Here is a 19645-nt window from a genome sequence, read left to right as displayed (position 1 = left end):
AACTCACCAAAAATGACCTCAAAGGCCTAGTGAAGGTACCATGTGTGTATAGGGGTCATACTAAGTACGGGTCAAGGTCAGGTCAGGTCACGAAAGGTCACGATTTTCAATTTCTGCTACATGGGCGTGCGACACATGTTTTATGGCTTATTTTTCACGCCGAATCCGATGGTAATGGTTATATGTGACCCCAAGTCACTGTGCTGGTGATAAGTGTGCATTGAAAGCATAAAAAATCGTTTATACTATACGAGGGCTGAGAAAAAAGGTCAATTTTTCAACTTTTTATTTTTGACATAAAAATGCACTTTTCTAGACGAGCTTTGTCCCAGGAATCTAGTGGTGCCATTTGTTTTCACATGCGATGTTCAGAAGTACCTCTAATTCACGAAAATGCTTATGACGTCACCATGCCCTATACATGTTGGAGCTATTTTTTACAATTTGGGGGTCAAAAATCAAGATAGAAAGTTGAAATTTGGGGCATCTAATGTTCTAATAGAGCTCTACAACATATACTCCGGTTTTTTGGAAATTCCCAAAATTTTGGATTTTATTAGCTGTTTTCCAAAAAATATAGTTTTTTGAATTTTTAGGGGTGAAAAACGCATTTTATGGAAAATCCGAGATAGCCATTTTAAAGAACTCGTTGAGCTGCGTCTTTTCATGTCCTTAATTTGCAATTTGCTTTAAACCCTGATTTTTGGCGATTTTTTAAACATTTACCACTTTTTGACTAAAAACGCCATGTAGTTACATCACTAAAATCGATATATCTCAAAAAAATTTGGAAATTTTTTCTTAAAAATTGCACAGGAGACGTCAAATTGATGGGGGAGAAGGTATGCCAAGTTTCAAGTAGATAGCGCAAGTGGTTCATGAGTTATTCAAGAAAAACGGAGGGGGGGTCGGATCCGACCCCCCCCCCCCCCAGGCGGTCGCGGGTTAAAGGGACCCTCCCACCTTCAAAAAAGTTAATGAATTGGCATAAAAGTGATGTAGCGTGAATCACAAAGAGCGAAAATGAACATCTACCAAATTTTACCGGAAAATATTCACCCGTTTTCGAGATATAAGACTTTTATTTTTGTTTACTTTTTGGGAAATCCGCTGTTTCTATGACGTCACATAAAGGTTTTCTTTACGTCGGCATTTGGAAGCAATAGTTTGGTATCAAAGTGCGACAAATATTGCGCGAATGATGCGTTTATCTTATCAAGGTCAATATATGATGGCCAATAAAGGATTCCAGGACAATTCTTATGGCATTTCTTCGTATCGCAATTCTTCGTCTGCAAATCTTCGTCAGGGCATTTATTCGTACCTATCGCATTACTTTGTATCGCACCAGGGTATATGAAAATCGGCTCGCATTTCTTCTTCAACGCAAATATATGCAAGAGTAAGCATTGAGGGACAAATAAATGCACCGACGAAGATTTGTAGACGAAGAAATGCGGACGAAAAATTGTGCTACGAAGAAATGTCATGCGAGGATTCGTTCGGGTACCATGACATTTATGTGATTTCAAAGTCAAGGTTCACAGCTGATCTGCTAAATCAAGCCAAGAATCCAAACTATCAAAAACTTCAGATGATTGTTTCAAGATCTGAGTTCAAATGGAAATAAAAGCAAGATCAAGATGAAACAGGGATTATTGCTGTTAAAGTAGTTTGGCCATGATACAACAAGCACATAAATCATTAGCCAAATCAAATACTGGTTGGTTTGTCAAGATGTTTGTTGTCTGTCGTCTGTCGAGCTGCTATGAACACTGAACGCTCTCACTCTTACTTTAAAGAGAGTAGTTTAAGTTGAATGGTAGTGAGCTGTAATTAGACAAAGCAGCTATTCAGTGCTCACATCAAGCCAGGCTAGGAAATGGCATCAACTGTGGTGGGAGGAAGAGGTTCGGCAGCCCTATGTTGTAAACTTCTGTTATGTCTTGTGTTTGATCAACTGATGTTTTCTGCTCTGTTTTGTGCAGTGATAGTAGCAGGTAACTGCATGCTTGTCAAATTATGTGAATAAACGAATTCATAACATTGCATTTTTCTCTCCATGCAAGGAACAAGTAAGATGTTGTAGAAAATGTAATAGAGGGCTGCATTGCTGATTTTGCACTTTATCAGAGCTTTATTTAGAATTGCTTTCCTGAAAGCTACACACAGGCCACAGTGCTGAAATTCACAATGTCATAGCTTTTGGCAGAAAAAAAGAAAAGACTTACCTAGGTAAAATTGGCTGAAAGTATGGCAGAGCAGGTCTTGATGCGTATGCCCATCCGTGTGCTTGTCGAAGCCGAACTGACTGCAACACATTTAACTCTGACCCACCATGGTGGCTGGCATATCCTGAACTTTCACCACTCTAAACAAGACAACTTTCAGCCCTCAGCATTGTATTAAAACACTGTACAAAACACTCAAAATTTGTTTCAGTGCCATCCACGGACAACATCAGTCGCCATTCACCAGGCCAGTAAAAACAGAATAGATAATAGCTTCAAACCCATGTAGTCAGAGTTACTAGGTCTGCACCTCAAAACAAAATCCAGGTGACATTCACCACGCCAGTAAAAAACAGGTACTTAGGTAACGTAACAGCTTCAAATCTGGTAACATGTTGGTCGGACTTTACAAATACACTACCATATTTACATGGAATAATATGATACCAAACAATAGTGCAACCATTCTGGACAACAATGGTGTATGATAAAATTAATTTAGAATACTCTGGCAGCATGATTTACGAGCACAGGCAGGTGTTACCTACCAGCCTTCTCAATGCTCGTAAAACCAACATTGTAGTTTTGATTTTACCTTACATGATAACACACTTGGCTGCAATGGCACATTTAATTTAATACTGTGAAAAGACCAGTTATAACCACTTCACAAGCACAATTGCACCTCATGCCGACATCCTTTTCCAAAGACAGTCAGCAGCGTCTTTCGTCAAAACTGGAAGATAAATCCCCTTTCAACTGTTAACATCAAAAATATTTCTTCATGGTGTGACTGTGATCTCCATATGGAAACCTTGCAGGAAAAGAATTAATGTCAATTGCCAGCTCTTCAAATTTCTTTGGACTTTAACTTGCAGTACCATATCCAGTTTGCTTTGATATTTTGTTTTTTATTCCATGTTGAAGTTGAACACCAAGCTCCAGATATAGCAGGCAGCTTGATCATCTTCGGCCTTGGTATAATATCAGTCCAAGTTCCAGTGGTGGGTATCTTCTAATATTCAAATTAAAATGAAAAGCAATAGGCTTTCTCAGCGCCGACGACGGATTTCACGTTGATAAAAAAGGGAGCTCAAGGTCAGCAAAACTCGGGTTCAAGGAATGGCGGGCGTTGAAATGACTGCTGACGTCATCCAAAAGCCGCTAATGGTTAAGAGATAGGGACTAAGCTGGTCCCACCCTGCAAGTAAAGGGAAGAAATTTCTTGAACACCATAAAGCTGCGGGGGTTGCGACCAGGATAAATGGTGGTTTCTGAGCCTGGCCGCAAACTTGGCTATCTCAACTCAAAACTAATGTTAAGGTGGGATGGTCCCTTTAAAACTGCCACGTTAGGACAACCAGGTAAGCCTCAGCACGCTCGTATTCTGTTCAAACGATCCTCGCAATTCACCCACCCCCTCCAAAGTTCTTAATTTCGCACAGCTCCCTGGGCACTTGACGACAAAGCGTTCTATCTGCCAGCGTCGTCCCGACACGGCCGTAATATAGATCCATCACACTTCCAGTCAGCTGGGGCGCCGCTGCGCCGGCGACCGATCCAGAACTCTTCAAATTGGATCTACCAAGATTACACTAACTTGGAGCCTCGAAGGAGTTTCCAACTAATCACTGAGACGCGTGCCGCGCTCCATTCTCGTCTTGTCGGACAAAAAGCTACCAATCAGTCCTGACATCGGACAAATCTTAATGGCCACTATTGACTGCCGAACTGTAGAGCAAATGTCCAAACTTCTTATTGGAGACATTAGAACTTCTACACCAGGAAACTGGTCATTCATTCTGAGTTTTCATTTCATATCTTTTAAATATGTAAATGAAATCGCAAGATTGCTTATGGTGCATTTACTACCCACAAGCTTTCGCAACAAATGTTCTACCACAAATTTGACATGGCCTGGCAGCCCCCGCTTAGATTCGTACTCAGTAGTTCACACATCTACATAAATACACATACATTGAATAGACACTGCGCAAATGAATAGACAGTTGCACGACAACCAAGTAAAAGCCAAGATCGTTCATAATTCGTGCTGGACCTACCGTATGCTACGGAGGATGTCTCCAGTCGGTCGGATGCGCAGGAACTCGTTGGACGCGGTAGCCTCGTGGTAGTAGCTAGTCTTCTCATTAGGAAAGTACGTGTCCGGCACCCAGATGTTCTTGATAAACTCCGTGCCGATGGTGAGCGTTTCAATGCCCAGGTCGCCGTCGTAGGCCATGCGCGGATCGCGCCAGAATTGTCGGAAGAAAAAGTCGATGGTGAAGTCCTGCGGTAGTGGTATTCTGTTAGTGGAATGCAGGGATGCATCGCGGCACGGTAATAATGCATGGTTTGGTCTAGTGCAGTCTGGCTAAGTCTGGTTCGGTCTGGTTCGTACGGTTTGACTTCGGTGGGTCTCTAAACTCTTAGATTGACTTAGGCTGACCTTCTGGCCGGTCACTGGCCTGAGCTTTGCTTGTACCGTATGACCGACTGCCCCCTCTGGACTGTAAGAATGTTACGAACTCTCAAGGGGCGGAGCCGACCCTGAGAAACCAGACCGACCCGGCCTAACCCGGCGGGACTAAACTCGTCTCTTGGATTTATCGCGGATTACGGTCGCTCTGAGTGGCCGCTGGCAGGTGGCCCGCATGAACACTAACTGGTAACCGTGAGCAAACAATGAAACAACTGTCGCTGTTTGCCGTCAACGCTGTACAGCCTGACGGCTCGGCGGACGCCAGCAGGCACCCAGAGCACCAGTGCGATACGTGAGCGACCGGCAAACCAAATTCACGGCCGCAGATGACGTTAATCGAGCACGACACATGGACACACGGCACGGCGAACGGCAGCGGCACGCATGCCAAACAGGCGCGACAAGCATAGCACAACGCGGCCAGCCGAGTCGCGGCGGCTGGTGTGGTTTGCACTCGAGAGGGCCGCCAACGGAATGCAGTTACATCGAGGAGCACATAAAGGCACACTGAAGGTTATGCTAGTCGCGCCAGTTTCATCAAACACTTGACAACAAAGCGATGACGAGACGGCGCCTGGCCACGTCCACCCGCCGCTGAGAGCAGAGCTGACAGCCGAATACGTGACCCTGGCCGAGGGCTTTGTTCAAAACGTAGTTCAAAGACAGCCATTGATGCTTTGCGACATGCCATTGTTAGAAATAGGGTCGTGTTTTCATTCACTGAAAGCACTTTGGCTGCTTCAGCACTTAAGTTACGTTCCTGGAACAACAATAATAAAATCGCATATCGCAAGCGTTTGTTTAAACTTTGCTGAATAACGGGCGCCATTTTTCTGATTTAGCCCGGCCAAAGCCGGGCGCAGGCCGGCACTGTGACTGACGGTCGACCTTAGTAAAGTGGCGGCGTGCTCTGGCGGCGGCTGGACGGGCGGGCGCCGCGTCTGGGTGGTTCTGAATGACGGCCAGGGACCGGGCGGGTGGGGTGGCCGGCTCTCAGGAGACGGCTGGCGGCCTCGCGTCTCCTCCGAGGCCTGGTCACAGCGAGAGACCGACTACGAAGCGCCATCTTTGTCCAGTGGGAGGCGTGTGTCGCGGGCGCGCGCGTCGGCCGCAGTACGAGAGATAGACATAGAAAACAGACTGAAACAGAGACAGAAAGAGGAGAGAAGAGGACAGATACAGGAGTAGAGAGATAGACTGAGGACCAGCAGCAGATGACAGAGGCTGTGGCCGCCCGGGACCCGGCCACGCGCGATCTCCCGCCCACAGAACAGCTGTCGCCGATGTCTGACAGTAGGGCGTCGGTGGACGATGTCTGTTCGCGGTGGGGCGCGCCTAACATTGGTACTGAGCTATTACGGAGCTCCTGCCATCTGTGCCAGGCTTAAACAAACCTTATTATCTAACGGAACTTATATCAATACCGGGGAACGACGGGTTCTCAAATGCGAGTTCCGTGCGTGGACGCCGGTTCAACAGAACAATGCTGAGTGGGATTGAACTTACATAGCTACGGATTGTAGCTATTGTATTGTATGGATTGTAGCTACGGCGCAGGAACACGCCTATGCATGGGCTTCTGTTACCCGCGTACTTACTGAGGTCTATGTCCTAATCTACCTGCAAAATTATCTTGCTTTGTTTAATCTAAGTTATTTATTCAGCAACAAGATATTTCACATTTTAGTAGTGAACATTAGAAAAGTTTCTTCCTAGGTATTTCTAAAAAAGAAATTGCCTTCGTCTGTACCTAGGTGCTAATGAAATTAATTGTAAGTTAATCTATTTGATCTATTTCAACATAAACACCTCTAGTGCTTCTTTTTTTTCTACCGTTACTTTTTACGAACTACCTAAATCAATTTGTTCGAAAATTCAAATAGTTTCCAAGCGTCATTCGGCATTACCATTAAATATTGGATAAAACTGGTGAGCGTTTTCACTGAGAAGTAGCTGAGCGGCTGAAAGGCCGTCGGTTTAGCTTGAAGTGCTACATCTCGGCAGCGGGGCAGATACCACGTTCGGCGGTTCGCTAGCGGAGCTGAATATTTAACGGAGAGCCGGAGCGTGCTGGCCGCAACCGTGGGAGAAGGTCCGTCCTAGCGGGGACCCGGGGCGACCCAGGCCGGCAGTGGCATCGGCACCACGCCAAACCCGAGTCTGCGGGCGGCGGGCGACGGGCGGCGGGCGGGGGCGGGGGCGGCCGACGTGCAGCGCGGGCGGCGCCCAGGCCCAAGCCAAAGCGGCACGCGCCGGCGCGGCGCGCGTGGTCGCACAGAGAACACAAAGACCCCATCTGGTGTATACCATGTTCACTTCCGACACGGAGCCGAACGAGGTAATGTGTAGCGTGATACCGACTTCCACCGGCTCGCCTGAAAGAGGGCACCAGAGAGTGTACAGAACATAGCGCAATGTCAGACACACACACGGCAGAGCACTGGAGGCGAGAGGCGAGGCCGACTCGGACCCAGGGAGAGTGATGGCCGCCCTGAACCGGCTCCACGAAACGTTAAAAGGTCGGCGGGCAGCGGAGCGCGGCCGGCTGCAATTGCTCGGAGTGGCGGCCGACCGCTGCTGACCGCTGCTCTCTGAGTAGGCCTCGCCTCTGGCCGGGGCGAACCCCGGACTCGCCTCGTGGTATCTAAAGCGACGCGGCGCCCCAGGCCAGAACGGGCTACGGGATAGTTCTGAGTCGGGTGGAGTACCTGACCCACCTCCCAAAAGGGTTCCAAACGCCAGACAGTCCGTGGACCTGGTCAAATGGGAAGATTGAAATTTCAAACAATTTACATAGATGGACTACTATCGAAAAATCGTAGAAAATAAAAAAGAGTACTCGGCGACCGGTGAGCGTATCTGGTTTTTCCGGGCTTGCAAAATATCCTCCTTCGGACAAGCAACAGCCTTTTAGAATGGGGTACTTTAAGACTGGACAAGTCCCTGAAGAAGTCTTCAGACTCAGTATCTGTCCCTCATATGGGTAATGATAACGGGCCTGGATGGAAATGATGAAGTCTGAGAGGGCACAGACCCATACCTTCTGATTAGAGATGGTCTTTTTCCAACAAAAATTATCGGTGCATGCTTGCATTGCGGTATTTATAAGCACCTTTAGATGACATATTTGTGTGCACTGTTTAGAGGAAAAATAAGCGGTATGACAACGAGCCGTCATCTGGCGTGGGGCGCCGGGCCGCATATCATCTACAGATAAAAAGAGAAACGAGCAGTACCATTTTGACTTCAGACAGTGACGAAATACTGACAACGTGCATTGTAATGCCCACGTCAACGGCTGGACCTGAAACCAACAGCACCGCAGTCAGTGGCGGCCCGCGCGGGGCGGCAGCTTAGGCGCGGGACTAACCGGCAGCGCACCTCATAATTGATCCTTTGTATGGGGTTAATAAGAAAAATTTATTGGTCTTAGCGCGCTATTAACTACATAAAAAGAGGTTATATTATACTTTACCGATGTATAACTCACAACGATCATGTAGAGTAGCCTGCAACGTAATGTAGCTTAAATTTTTATCTAGCATTCACATTTTTTTCAGATGATAAAACCAATAGCGCCAGCAGCAGCCGGATGGTTGAGACCTTTTTTTAAAAAATAAATTTCCCTCACATGACAGCGTCGCAAGCCCTCGATTTTGCCTCAATTAACAGCTGTAAGAATCCCTATATGCTTAATTTTCCTCAGTTTTACAGATTGTTCAGCAGAGTCGGATGCCACCCACTGCCACTGTTGATCACTATCAGTAAATCGTGTGCATTGTGTTACCAATATGTGGAGCCAATGTCAAATGCATCGGCCGGCCCCCAAACGTGGCCGTGTCACCGCTAATGTAGGTTGGTCACACGAGCTCACTTGTTACGCCCCCGGTTTATGGGGTGGTAAAGTGTGCGCCGCGTGGCAGCGGTCCACTTTCATCGATTATGCATTTGTTCGTCCTTTCTCTGAAATGGCGGGCAACCGCAAATGGCCGCGAACCGCAGAGACCAAAGCACCGCGGCGCCTAAACAACCTCGGTGAACCGTAAATGCAATGCCAGCATGCCAGCTCAAATATGGTCCATTTAGAGGTCATATTAAAGTGCTTACACGTAATCGTTTACGTGTTATGGACATGCGGATTACATGCGTCCATTATTTGTAATGCCATAAAGTAAACGTATTTGCATCTTCGGCATCAACGACAAAAGCCAGAACTGCCATCCGGAGTTGCTGATGTCCCGGAGCGTCTCGAACACCCGCCACACGGAGCTCCAGAGCAGCCTCCGTGGCGTCCAGAGCTCCCGGCCCATCCAGCGCCGCCACCGGAGCTAGCTCCAGGACAGCCTCCGTGGCGTCCAGAGCTCCAAGAGAGCCTCCGCCGCGTCCGGAGCTCCCGGCCCACCCCGCTCCGCCCCCGGAGCTAGCTCCAGGACAGCCTCCGTGGCGTCCAGAGCTTCCAGACAGCCTCCGTGGCGTCCGGAACTCGCCCCGCCCCCGGAGCCGCTAGAGACGCCACGTGTCAACACTCAGCCGTCTGAGACCAATCCAATTAGGCGGCGTCGGTGGAGCGGCAGAGAGCGGGCTCCCGGTGGCGCAGAGCAGCCCTCTCGGAGCAGAGACTTTCGGCAGGGAGCAGAGAGCAGCCTTCTCAGAGCAGAGACTTTGGACAGAGAACAGCCCTCGGAGCAGAGACGTGGGAGGGAGAAAGAGAGCAGCCTTCTCGGCATTCTCAGCTTCCAGCAACTTCCTCGGCTCTCAGTAATATAGGTCACGATTAGTAGCCATGTACTTACGCGGCAAAGAGCAGCCCTTTCGGTGCAGAACAGCATTCTCTACTTTTAAGAAAGCTCTCATTGCCCCAGCGACAAGAGTGACTTAACCCTCGCCGGCCGAGGGGGGGGGGGCGGGTGCCGCCCCCCCATAGGGTTTTTTCGCGATAGCTCCGAACACGCTGGCGATAGAGAGCTGAAACTTGGCATACCTGACCTTTGATCCAAGCCGGATCTTTTGACACCAACCGCATTTTTGGGTCAGGTCAGGTCACTGACCTATGACGTCATAAGTGAACCTCTGCACGGTCTTCAGATGTCGCAACTTCGCAACGCCCTCACTGCCAGAGGAGATGTCACAGGGAAATGAAACTTGCAGGATCTAGTATCCATTATGAGTCCCACAACTTGTATATCTCGGATTTTTCCTAAAGGTCATATGAGGTCAGGTCATTTTCGTGACCTCACCATTATAAGTCAATGGGGAAAAATTCAAACTGCTATTCTGGCGCCGGGAACGATCTCCAACTATCTCAAGCACACAGAATCGTGATTTGATGCACTCCTTGCAAGGTTAGATGCGTCACTTTTGCAATGTTGACCTTGCGTGACGTCATTTATGACGTCATCAAGGTCAAATTAGTTTTTCGTCAATAGCTCTTGATCAAATTGAGCTAGCGAGTCGGGAAAGGCACCAATGGACTCAGGAAGGCCTGCCGAATCGAATGATATGTGACATGACCTCTTTCAACCAACTTCGTGACCTGGGGGTGCTGACCTGACCTTGACCTGAGGTCAACACCCCAAGTTGACCTGACCCGGACAAAAAGTATATCATTCGACGCGCCTGAGCGAGGCTAACACGATGCTGCCAAAATCGGCGCTCTGCGGCCGTTTTTTGCGAAGTTATTCACCAAAAACCGAACCGTACCCTGGGGCACTTGACCTGACCTAAGAGGTCACCGGTTGACCTAGGACCTTAAAATCGGGTACCAATCTCTGCGTCTCGTAACGGCGCACACGCTCGTTTTTTTCGCGACGCGCTAGCTCCACCAGGGGCGAAACGGCGAGGGGGGGTCGTACCCGCCCCCCCCCCCCTCGGCCGGCGCGTATGTAGAAAACCAATAGGTCCGGCGAGGGTTAATCAGTTCCCGGTAGTTTACAGCGACTCACTGCATATTGTCTCAGCACTACCGGGGCTGCCTTCACATACAGCGGCCTTGTACAGCCTTTATGCACCTTATCATCTCACTCCTGCAGATTAAGCACGTTTGAGCTTTTTCTCGGACCTAGAGCTAGAGAAGAAATTTGATCCCTACGTTGTGCATACAATATGAAAATTGCAAGGATATGACAACTACCGCACATTTTCATGTAAAAGCCTTGCATCAGCTCGTTGATGGAGCAAGAGTCAACTCAGATCGATGAGTGGTGTCCAATGTTTGTCATCAACAGCTCAGGAGTCAGGAGAAGACCCATTGGAGGGAGCCAGTGAAGGACGTCATTCGGTTTACCGGCCGAGTGCGCCCTTTCCGTCCTCCCATTGACGGAGGTGTCCCTGTGGTCCGACTGGGGATCGGTGCAGTCGTCCGCCCACCGATTCCGGTACTGCTTGAGATCACACAAACGGCCGCAGGTAGTTGGCAGCCTGGACTGATGGCAACTGCGACTGCAGACGGAGGAGTTTCAGGTGCCACGCTACATTTGAAAAGGTGGCTAAATTTATACAGTTTTGACCAGTAACACGGAATACTCGTATATTTTCTAACGACAGACCATATATTTCGTGCCAGTAATATATGCAGAAATGAGGCCTGCAGCTCGAGACTCGAGCCATGCTTCAAGAGATGACTATAAATGGCATCTTTTGGGGAGGGAGTGTCGATAAGAAAATGATGCCTGGATGACTACAATTTAAGAAAAAAGATAAGGAAATATACGGCATGCATTGGATTTGGGACAGTCTGCAGTACGATTATTATGCACACAACATTGCAGTAAATAGCATCGCATGGTTTGTTATTCGGACGTGCGTCGCTAGCGGCATTATCAGGGTCACTGGCAACGTTCACGTTCGCTCAATTATTGCCCAGCGACCTTATCACACTTTGCTGAGGTGAAAGACCATCGCGTTCCCGTCTCTAGACAATGATGTGTCCAGGCTGGTCAGTTTGTTTAATTTCCAGAAAATGGTTTTCATTAAGGGGCTCTGCAAATTATCATTCGCCGTAAAGCTGCCTTCAGAGGGCATACAATTATCATACAGTTTGTTCATATGGCGGGGTTATGTCTGTGTGCACACATGTAATGCACATTAGTTTTGTAGCTCATAAGGGGACTGGCCAGATCGATTCAAGCATTTGCCTTGTTATACCATTATGACACTCATATGTTGATGCATTACGCGCCGTCTGCAAATTGTTAGCTTGACCAAAGTAGTGCAAGTGTTTGGTCATTGTTTGGGCCACCAGGCCTCAGACATCTAATATCACTTGCAAACAGTTTGGCGACACATTCCCCTTTGGTGTGATCGACCAAAGAGCACGCTGTTTGCCGTCGCTTAACGGGTGGCGAGCGTGTGTGTGCACGTTAGTTTTGGTCGTGCCTCGGAACACCATTTAGCGGTCAAAATACAGCCGGCTGAACGATCCTCGCCCACCGTAAGGCGGTCCTCGGAAGGCGCGACCTTCAAAGACGTCAGTCTTCAAAGTGAGTCCGGCCACCACTGCCGTGACTGGAGTGGCCGCCACGCACAGGTCAATGGACCCCGACATCAGTGGCACTGGCCAGACTGGCAGTCAATGACCAGGGCGGGCTGACAAGGTCGACATTTGAATATATCACACCACTATCAATCAAGCAGGCTTATAAAGCATGCAATATAGTATGGTAGTTGGTATAATATGTGGCACATGGTCAATAAAGTATGTCAATAGAGCATGGATTGGATTATTCGTTAGGGGCAACGTGCGGCCAGCGCCAAAGCTAATGCAGTCTTTTTCGTTGTGAATGGCGAGCACCCCAGCACTGTAGGAGCCCTGCTCTGACAGCACAACACCGCAGTCCCAGTCCCGTGACCGGTCCGAATCGCCGTCACGCTCCACCATGCCGTGCGCCGGAGGCCTTAATTAGGCCGTGTAATTGCTCTTTAAATGCGCTGCATTGCTGGCGCCTCACTGCGACACAGTCGGCTCCGGATCAGCTCCCGGCTCAGGAAGAGCGCCGGCACGTGTGCTGACGTCACTGAGACAGAGCGAGAGAGTCGTGGGTGCCACCCGCTGCTCTGGTGGTAGAGGGGTCACAGAACGGCGGCGCGTGTTGCCACTCGATGGAAGTCAGTGCGGTTCCGCCAAGAGAGCTGTACGGTCCAGTACAGCCCGGTAGGTGGTGCCTGGTGCTGCCCAAAAGCAGTCCAGTAGGTAAGTGAGGCCCAATGGCAGCCCCGCGAGTGGTCCGACCCACTGACAGCGCAGTCACACAGCCAGGGGGCAGCGCAGTCACACAGTCAGGCGGCAGTGCAGCCACACAGTCAGGCGGCAGCGCAGTCACACAGCCCAATGACAGCGCAGTCACACAGCCTAATGACAGCGCAGTCACACAGCCTAATGACAGCGCAGTCACACGGTCAGGCGGCAGCGCAGTCACAGCCCAATGACAGCGCAGTCACACAGTTTCAGCGCTTAGCGCAGTCACAAAGTCCGGTGGCAGCGCAGCTACAGTCCCATGGCAGCGCAGTCACACAGTCCAATGACAGCGCAGTCATGAGTCACACAGCGGTAACAGCGTAGTCACAGTCAGGCAGCAGCGCGGTCACACGGTCCATAGTCCCACGGCAGCGCAGTCAAACAGTCCGGCAGTCACAGTCCGGCGGCAGCGCAGTCACAGTCCGGCGGCAGCGCAGTCACACGGTCCCGGCGCCGAGCTGCAATCGATCCGAGCTGCTCCGCCTCGGTCACCGTCAGCACACCCAGAATAAAGCACCAAGTTATGCGCCGGCGGCCGGGGCCAACCATGAGGGATGAGGCGACCGCCGGCGGCCGCTGACGTCCCCCAATGAGCGCGCGATGGCGGCACGGATGACGCGCCGCCACCGCCGCGAGGGGCCATCTCTCAGCGGACCCTCGACCCACCGGGCCAGGGCTGACCCGCCGGGGGCAGACGGTGGGTTCTTCATCAGACGGGATTAGACTGGTGGTCCCTCAGACCACTGGGGGAAGACCGGTGGTCCTTGGACATGGACAGTCCAGAAAATACTTTCCACTGTCCAAAGCTGGGTCAGACTTAGCAGCCATCAAGGCAGTGAAACGGTTCAGTGGCGCTCTAGCTCCATATTCTCTCCTCAATGTTGGAGAGAGGCAGCAACCGCCCCTCTGATGCAATGCTGATTTGGCGACGCGAAGTGACCACTCTGGATTGCCTTGTGCCAGCTATTGCTGTACCAGGCCACCGGAGTGGTGTCGATGGTGCCCGCACCAGGCTGAGTGCTCCAGAGTGGTGCGCAGTTCCTGGGCCGTCTCATTGAGCGCCATATGACGGTCCGGGCACGTGGGCGGTCATTGGCGAGCTTCTCCGTCGGACCATATACACAGCATGTCGCGGGGCAGGTCGACGTCGCCACTCTGCTGATCAAATCTAGCCCCCCTCCCCCAGAAGCCTGTGACGGGTCGACCTGACCCGGTTGTGGCGGCGCGGCTGGGAGTGCCACCGGCGCGCCGACCGGGCCGCCGCGGCTGCGACCGCATCCTCTATTGATCAGAGACCGGGGCGGCGACGCAGCTCGAATCTGAACGGCGTCGACCGCGCTCCGGCGCCGACCCGGCCGGACGCGTGTCCCAGTTAAACCAGCGCCGCTCGAGAGAACGGTGGCGCAACAGCGCAAACCAGAATGGCCTCCCAGAGCAGCTACTAAAGCATTCCAGTCAAGCTGAAACTGAATAGCGAAGATTCCGCCATGTTTGACATAACTAGCTGGAACCGGATTCAAATGGTTCAGACTGCAGATAAAAGCAGTGTAGCACAGTACTATAGGAGCGCTGCTGTAACGAGACGGCTTTACGAATGCCATCAGGTCCGATTACGGGGCAGGAGATCACTGATCATCTCCGTATTGGGGACAGAAGGGAGGGGAGACGTAACCGAACCCTGCGGTCCTCGCTACTGGGTCAACAGAGATCGCTCATACGTAGACAGACATGACCAGTCTGTGAGATTGGGACAAACAGAGGAAAATAGTGCCGTCAGCCACGTCCTCATCAAGGCGTACTATCGCACCGTAAGCGACGCTCTCAGGCCAGAATGGTGAATATAAATTGGCTGTCTCTACGGCAATGTTTCAGTCGATTAGCTGAATGCAAAAGTTAACTGTAACCCTACCATACCCTTATCATAAGTAGGATTATTTACTTTATCTTAATTTTGAAACATATACCTAAATGCCTGTTGCAAAGCAAAGAGGCGTTAAAGGCTTCAGTTTTTATTCTAGCTTGGCAATATTTATGAACAACAATTTAACTGATTCTGTTGCGTCTTCAACAAGCTTCAAAGTTCAATTGCAGCATGTCAATTCATCTCAACTCAGCCTTGAACCATGCCGTTTCCGAGGTGCGTCAATCTCATTCAACTACACATTAACAGCGCTCAGCTCAGCTCAGCATTGACGAACGCTGGCCCCTCTGCCGAGCTCAGCTCTGTTGGAGTCCGGGGACCCGGCTCCTCCCTGGCGACCACTTGGGCATGACGCGTAAATCTGCAATAACGACGCGCTGCTTTTGATGCGAAAATCCTGGAACCGGCCAGCCACTGGCGAGGCCTAGGAGCTTTAATGGCCCGTTGAGTGTCAGAATGTCACATATGAAAGTCAAACGTGCACTCGCTCTTGGAAAAATTCCAAATCATCAACACAGCTCCGATCAGATATAGCCTGAGCGCTGGGAGTCTTTTGTTAACGGAAGGCCATAAAGCGATGATGGCAGAATTTCAGCTCGGAGAGCGGAAAGACAGCGCGATGAAATGAGCGGAGCGCCAGACACAGGCTAGGCGATGGTACCCAGATGTGACATCCGCTCAACTCAGGCCCGGGAGTATGCAAAATACTGGCTGTGACCACCCACGCTAAAAAATGCAAACTTTCACGAAAGCCGATGCCGAATTTCTGGAATCGATGGCGGTAGGCATGTCCTCTATATGCATTACAGCTCGGATTAAACTCAGTTGCCAGCTCCGAAAGGTGCCTCCAGTACAGACATCTATTCAATACATGAACGAATTTGATAGTCCCACAAACGCCCGACAGACTGAATTCGAAAGTAAGTAAATCAAATTGGATAGCCTACGCTGACCTAAAATTCAATTTGCAACGGCTCCAAATGTATCTTCACTGGGCGACACATCCAGGAATCTACTAAAGCATCGTGTAAAGCAGCTAGCATTTTGCTCAAGTTCCTTGAATGAAACGGCTATTTCATCGCCATGCGCCCTACATCACACTTTATGGCCAGCATGTTTCACATTTACTTGGCGCAAAGCCCCTATATCAGGACTATAGTGTTTCGCGACTCATTAAGATGACGTATGGCCAATGACAGCGGCAGTATTACGGGCTCAGCTCACTGCTGGCCAGATTTCCCAAGTCGGCCAGGGATGCTGACGGTGGACTGCGGCAGCCGACGGCGGCACAGATATCCGCCCCGCCCAGCGGACATCTCTGACGCAGGCGATACTTTGCTGTTCCGCAAGGCGCACTGCGCTGCGGGTCTCATATAGTCTGACTGGAACGCTTATTGATGTCTACGAAAAAGTTCGCACATTCCATGCGCCTTCTATGATGCAAGACCGTTTATGATGCAACCGGGATGCGCGCATACTTTGTGCTTTTGCCGAGGTCTAGTGGTGAAACACAAGCGCTCCATCATCCTACCCTGATACACCGAATTCCGTGCAGCTGCCGCGATGCACGGATATCATGACACCGCGCTACATTCGGCGCTCCGGCCGGGCTCTGAACCGACCTGCGAGCGCCGCGCCGCCGCTCCGCGTCCGAGAGGACATTTGTTTCGGTTTACGGCCGTCCGGGCAGCGCGGCTCGGCGGCGGCCCTATAAAGGGTCCCACTCCGGCGCCGGAGATACAATACGACAGCGGTGCCAGTGCCACTGCAGCCCCAATGTCAGAGGACCGGCAGGCCTGCAGGGTAAGCAGGACTGGGAAATGGATGGCGCCGGCCCTCGACAATCTACCAGGATGGTATCTGACTTCTGACCTCAGAAGTCTCCGTGGTGGATGACTTTAGAGGCCTATAACGAATGAATACAACATTTGACTTAAAGATCATTTGTTCCATTACATTTTGACCTCAGCAGAGATAGCGTCTCCGATCTGACAACATCAGCCTCAAAGAGCTTATCTCAGCAGTTTAAAAGTGATCGGGAATTCTGTAAATGTCATGGTGAGTTTCTATCTTCATTCCCATCAGTTTATTTTGTCAGAGGTCTGGCAATCAATTTTCGTTTACACCCAGAACTCTGGCAGGTTGCACTGCTGACAAATTGGCTCGCGGCTAAATCAAATATTGTAAGTGTAATGCTTTCGGACATCTATCTTTGAATAGTCCACCCGATATTGACATGTGTCTTCGACAGCACGGCAAGACAAATCGATTCTTCCAGCAGAATGACAATTGACTATGTTATGAGCTATGACATCTATTTGTTGGCACAAACAATGCAGTCATTCAGACAACTGACGCCAAAAGGAAAACAGTCTGGCTTCAGCGATGTGTGGGCACAATTGGACATTGTCTCTAAGGACCTTCATTTGTGCTCGATGCAAAAAAAAAAATCATTTCCCGGCCCTTGTTTTGACACAGGCCTATAGATAAGATCAAGAGCCTGCCTTTATCTTAGTCACATCAGATTATATTCAGAAAGGCACAGAGCAGAAGATTTTTGGACGAACAATAAAAGCCACCAGGTTCTGCCACGGTGGTAGGGTGGCGACACCGCGGCCTGCAGCCTGCAGTTGCAGAGTTCCATCGGGAGGAGAGAGGGAGGGAGAGGAGGGGAGGGGTGCCGGGCTCTCTCTCGCTGAACTACGGCGGGCCACATGTCAGGCGCCGCACTGAGATATTAGAGCTCCCGAGTCGGCAGCTGTCCCCTATCCATCTCGTGACGTCAGATCAGCCTATGAGACCGGTGCGGCGCGGACACGCAATATGGCCGCCGTATCCCACTGCGACCCGACGGGACCGTTCTCAATTAATGACGTAGCTTTATATATAATATATGAAATACACCACAGTTGCTAAGCAGTTAAAGGATTATGTAATATATCATGCGCCTCCAATGGCTGTAGACGAGACTGCCGAGAACTACTATAGCTGCAGTCAAAATGGCGGCGCCTAGTTCCGATGGAAATTTAATGCGACCGAGTCGTTTGGGTTGACTGAACTGGAATCCAGACGCCTGCTGTGGTCGAGACACGGTCCAGTATGGTGTGATATTTTGCGGTAGAATCCCCATGCAGTGGCTGGCGCTTGGGTACAATAAATTCACCACTCGGTGTGAACCAAAGTAGCGCCGTGGTGGACTTCCGAGCCCGCACCGTGTACCAGCCCGCTGAATGGACGGGCCCGGGGCCGCCGGGCGCGGCGGAAGTCGTGCCTGCGTGGTCGGCGGCAGTGAGCAGCGGCGCTACAGCCGGCCGACCGGCCACTCGGCCGCCGCGGTCGGCCCGAAACCAAGTGGCAGCGCTCAAATTAATACCGCGCCTGCTGTCGCTATTAAACTAACGCATTGAAAGCGGACGGCTGGCCGCAACGGTATAAAGCTGCAGCGGTGGCCGGTATTTCTGGAGCGCTGGTGCCTGGCGGCTCAGTGGGCTCGGGCTTTGTTCCTTATCTGAACACAGGCTCCGTTCATTCAATGGGCAAATGCCACACCGGCAGCCGACCACGGTGCCAGGTTCGGACGAAACCAAATCACGTCCTGCAATGGTGGCACTGTAGGTACGGGACATTCTATCCGCATAATCACGCAAATCATACTAGACGAGATCCCAACAGCAACAGGGACTGTTGCTCAGGCTATGCTTAAGCGACACTTATCAGCACCCTAAAATTTCCATCGGACCTAGCCACCGCCATTTGGACTGCAAGTAACTCCCCGCAGCCTTAACGTTGAAACGTTATGCTTTGCATTAGCTGTTTGAAGACCCCGCTTTAGTTGAATGATAATGGTGCTGTGTTTGGTTGAAAAGCGTACGGCAGTTTTTCACCAATATTCACCGATCTCCAGTATAGGTCACCAACAGTGTAGGTAATCAATAGGTCGAATTGTAACTGAATGCACGTCACATTGAACGCTGCATTGAAACACTGAGCCGTTCCGAGGACAGTTCTTCCGTCGAACCTTTTAGAAGCATCCGGCCGCTGCAGGACAGGTCTAAAAAGCGTCTCCGCCGCTCCGTCGTTGAACTATTTCAGAGTCTCCAATACCTACTGGACCTCACCATTCCAGAGAATGTCTCCGCTGAAGAACTATTCCAGAGACTCTTTCCTGCTGAACAATTCCAGTGTCTTTGCTGCTGAGACTTTTCAAAAACTCTTCGCTGCTGAGTCACTCCAGAGAGTGTCTCCGCTGCTTAGCCATTCCAGAGTGTCTCCGCTGTGGATCCATTCCAGAGAGCATCTCCGCTGCTGAGCCATTTCAAAGACTTCAAAGACTGGTGAGCAGAGAATGTCTCCGCTGCCGAGCCATTTCCGAGTGTCTCCGCTGCGGAACCACCCCAGATACTGTCTATCTGTGCTGCTAAGCCATTCCAGGGTGTCTCCGCTGCTGAGCCATTCCAAGGTGTCTCCGCTGCTGAGCCATTTCAGAGAATGCCTCCACTGCTGAGCCATTTCAGAGTGTCTCCGCTGCCGAGCACAGCCGTACAGGACGGCGGATATCCGTCCCGGACAGCCGAGTCCTCGGAAATCGATGGCAAGTTCACGGCGCAACTGGAGCCGACACAGGCCAGAGTCGGAGTCGGAGCTGCGACCACAATCGGACAGCGACGGTCGAGTCTTATAAGTTATATTCGATGCAATTTAAAACAGGGAACTATTTGCCAGATGGTTGCAAACAAGCATAAATAAACAAAGATTGCTTAGTTTTTAGAAAAATAGGC

The 19645-nt window shown here is 50.5% G+C and overlaps 1 protein-coding gene across 4 annotated transcripts in view; it reads right to left on the bottom strand.

The window, feature by feature from the left end:
• LOC122393571 (gamma-aminobutyric acid receptor subunit beta-like) overlaps window positions 1-19645 on the bottom strand; it is a 54183-nt gene that overhangs the window by 20283 nt on the left and 14255 nt on the right. For 2 of the 4 annotated variants that reach the window (XM_043389755.1, XM_043389767.1), the window contains exons 3-4: window positions 7950-8017; window positions 4295-4521 (exon numbers count right to left, since the gene is read on the bottom strand). In XM_043389755.1, coding sequence (XP_043245690.1) covers window positions 4295-4521; window positions 7950-8017 — 295 coding nt within the window. Of the gene's footprint in view, window positions 1-4294; window positions 4522-7020; window positions 7089-7949; window positions 8018-19645 lie in introns of all 4 variants that reach the window. The other 2 variants (XM_043389761.1, XM_043389776.1) reach the window with 2 other exon arrangements.

This window comes from Amphibalanus amphitrite, unplaced genomic scaffold (assembly GCF_019059575.1).
Source record: "Amphibalanus amphitrite isolate SeventyFive unplaced genomic scaffold, NRLGWU_Aamphi_draft 000025F_arrow, whole genome shotgun sequence".
NCBI classification, from domain to species: domain Eukaryota; kingdom Metazoa; phylum Arthropoda; class Thecostraca; order Balanomorpha; family Balanidae; genus Amphibalanus; species Amphibalanus amphitrite.
This window is presented reverse-complemented; position numbering and strand designations above follow the sequence as displayed.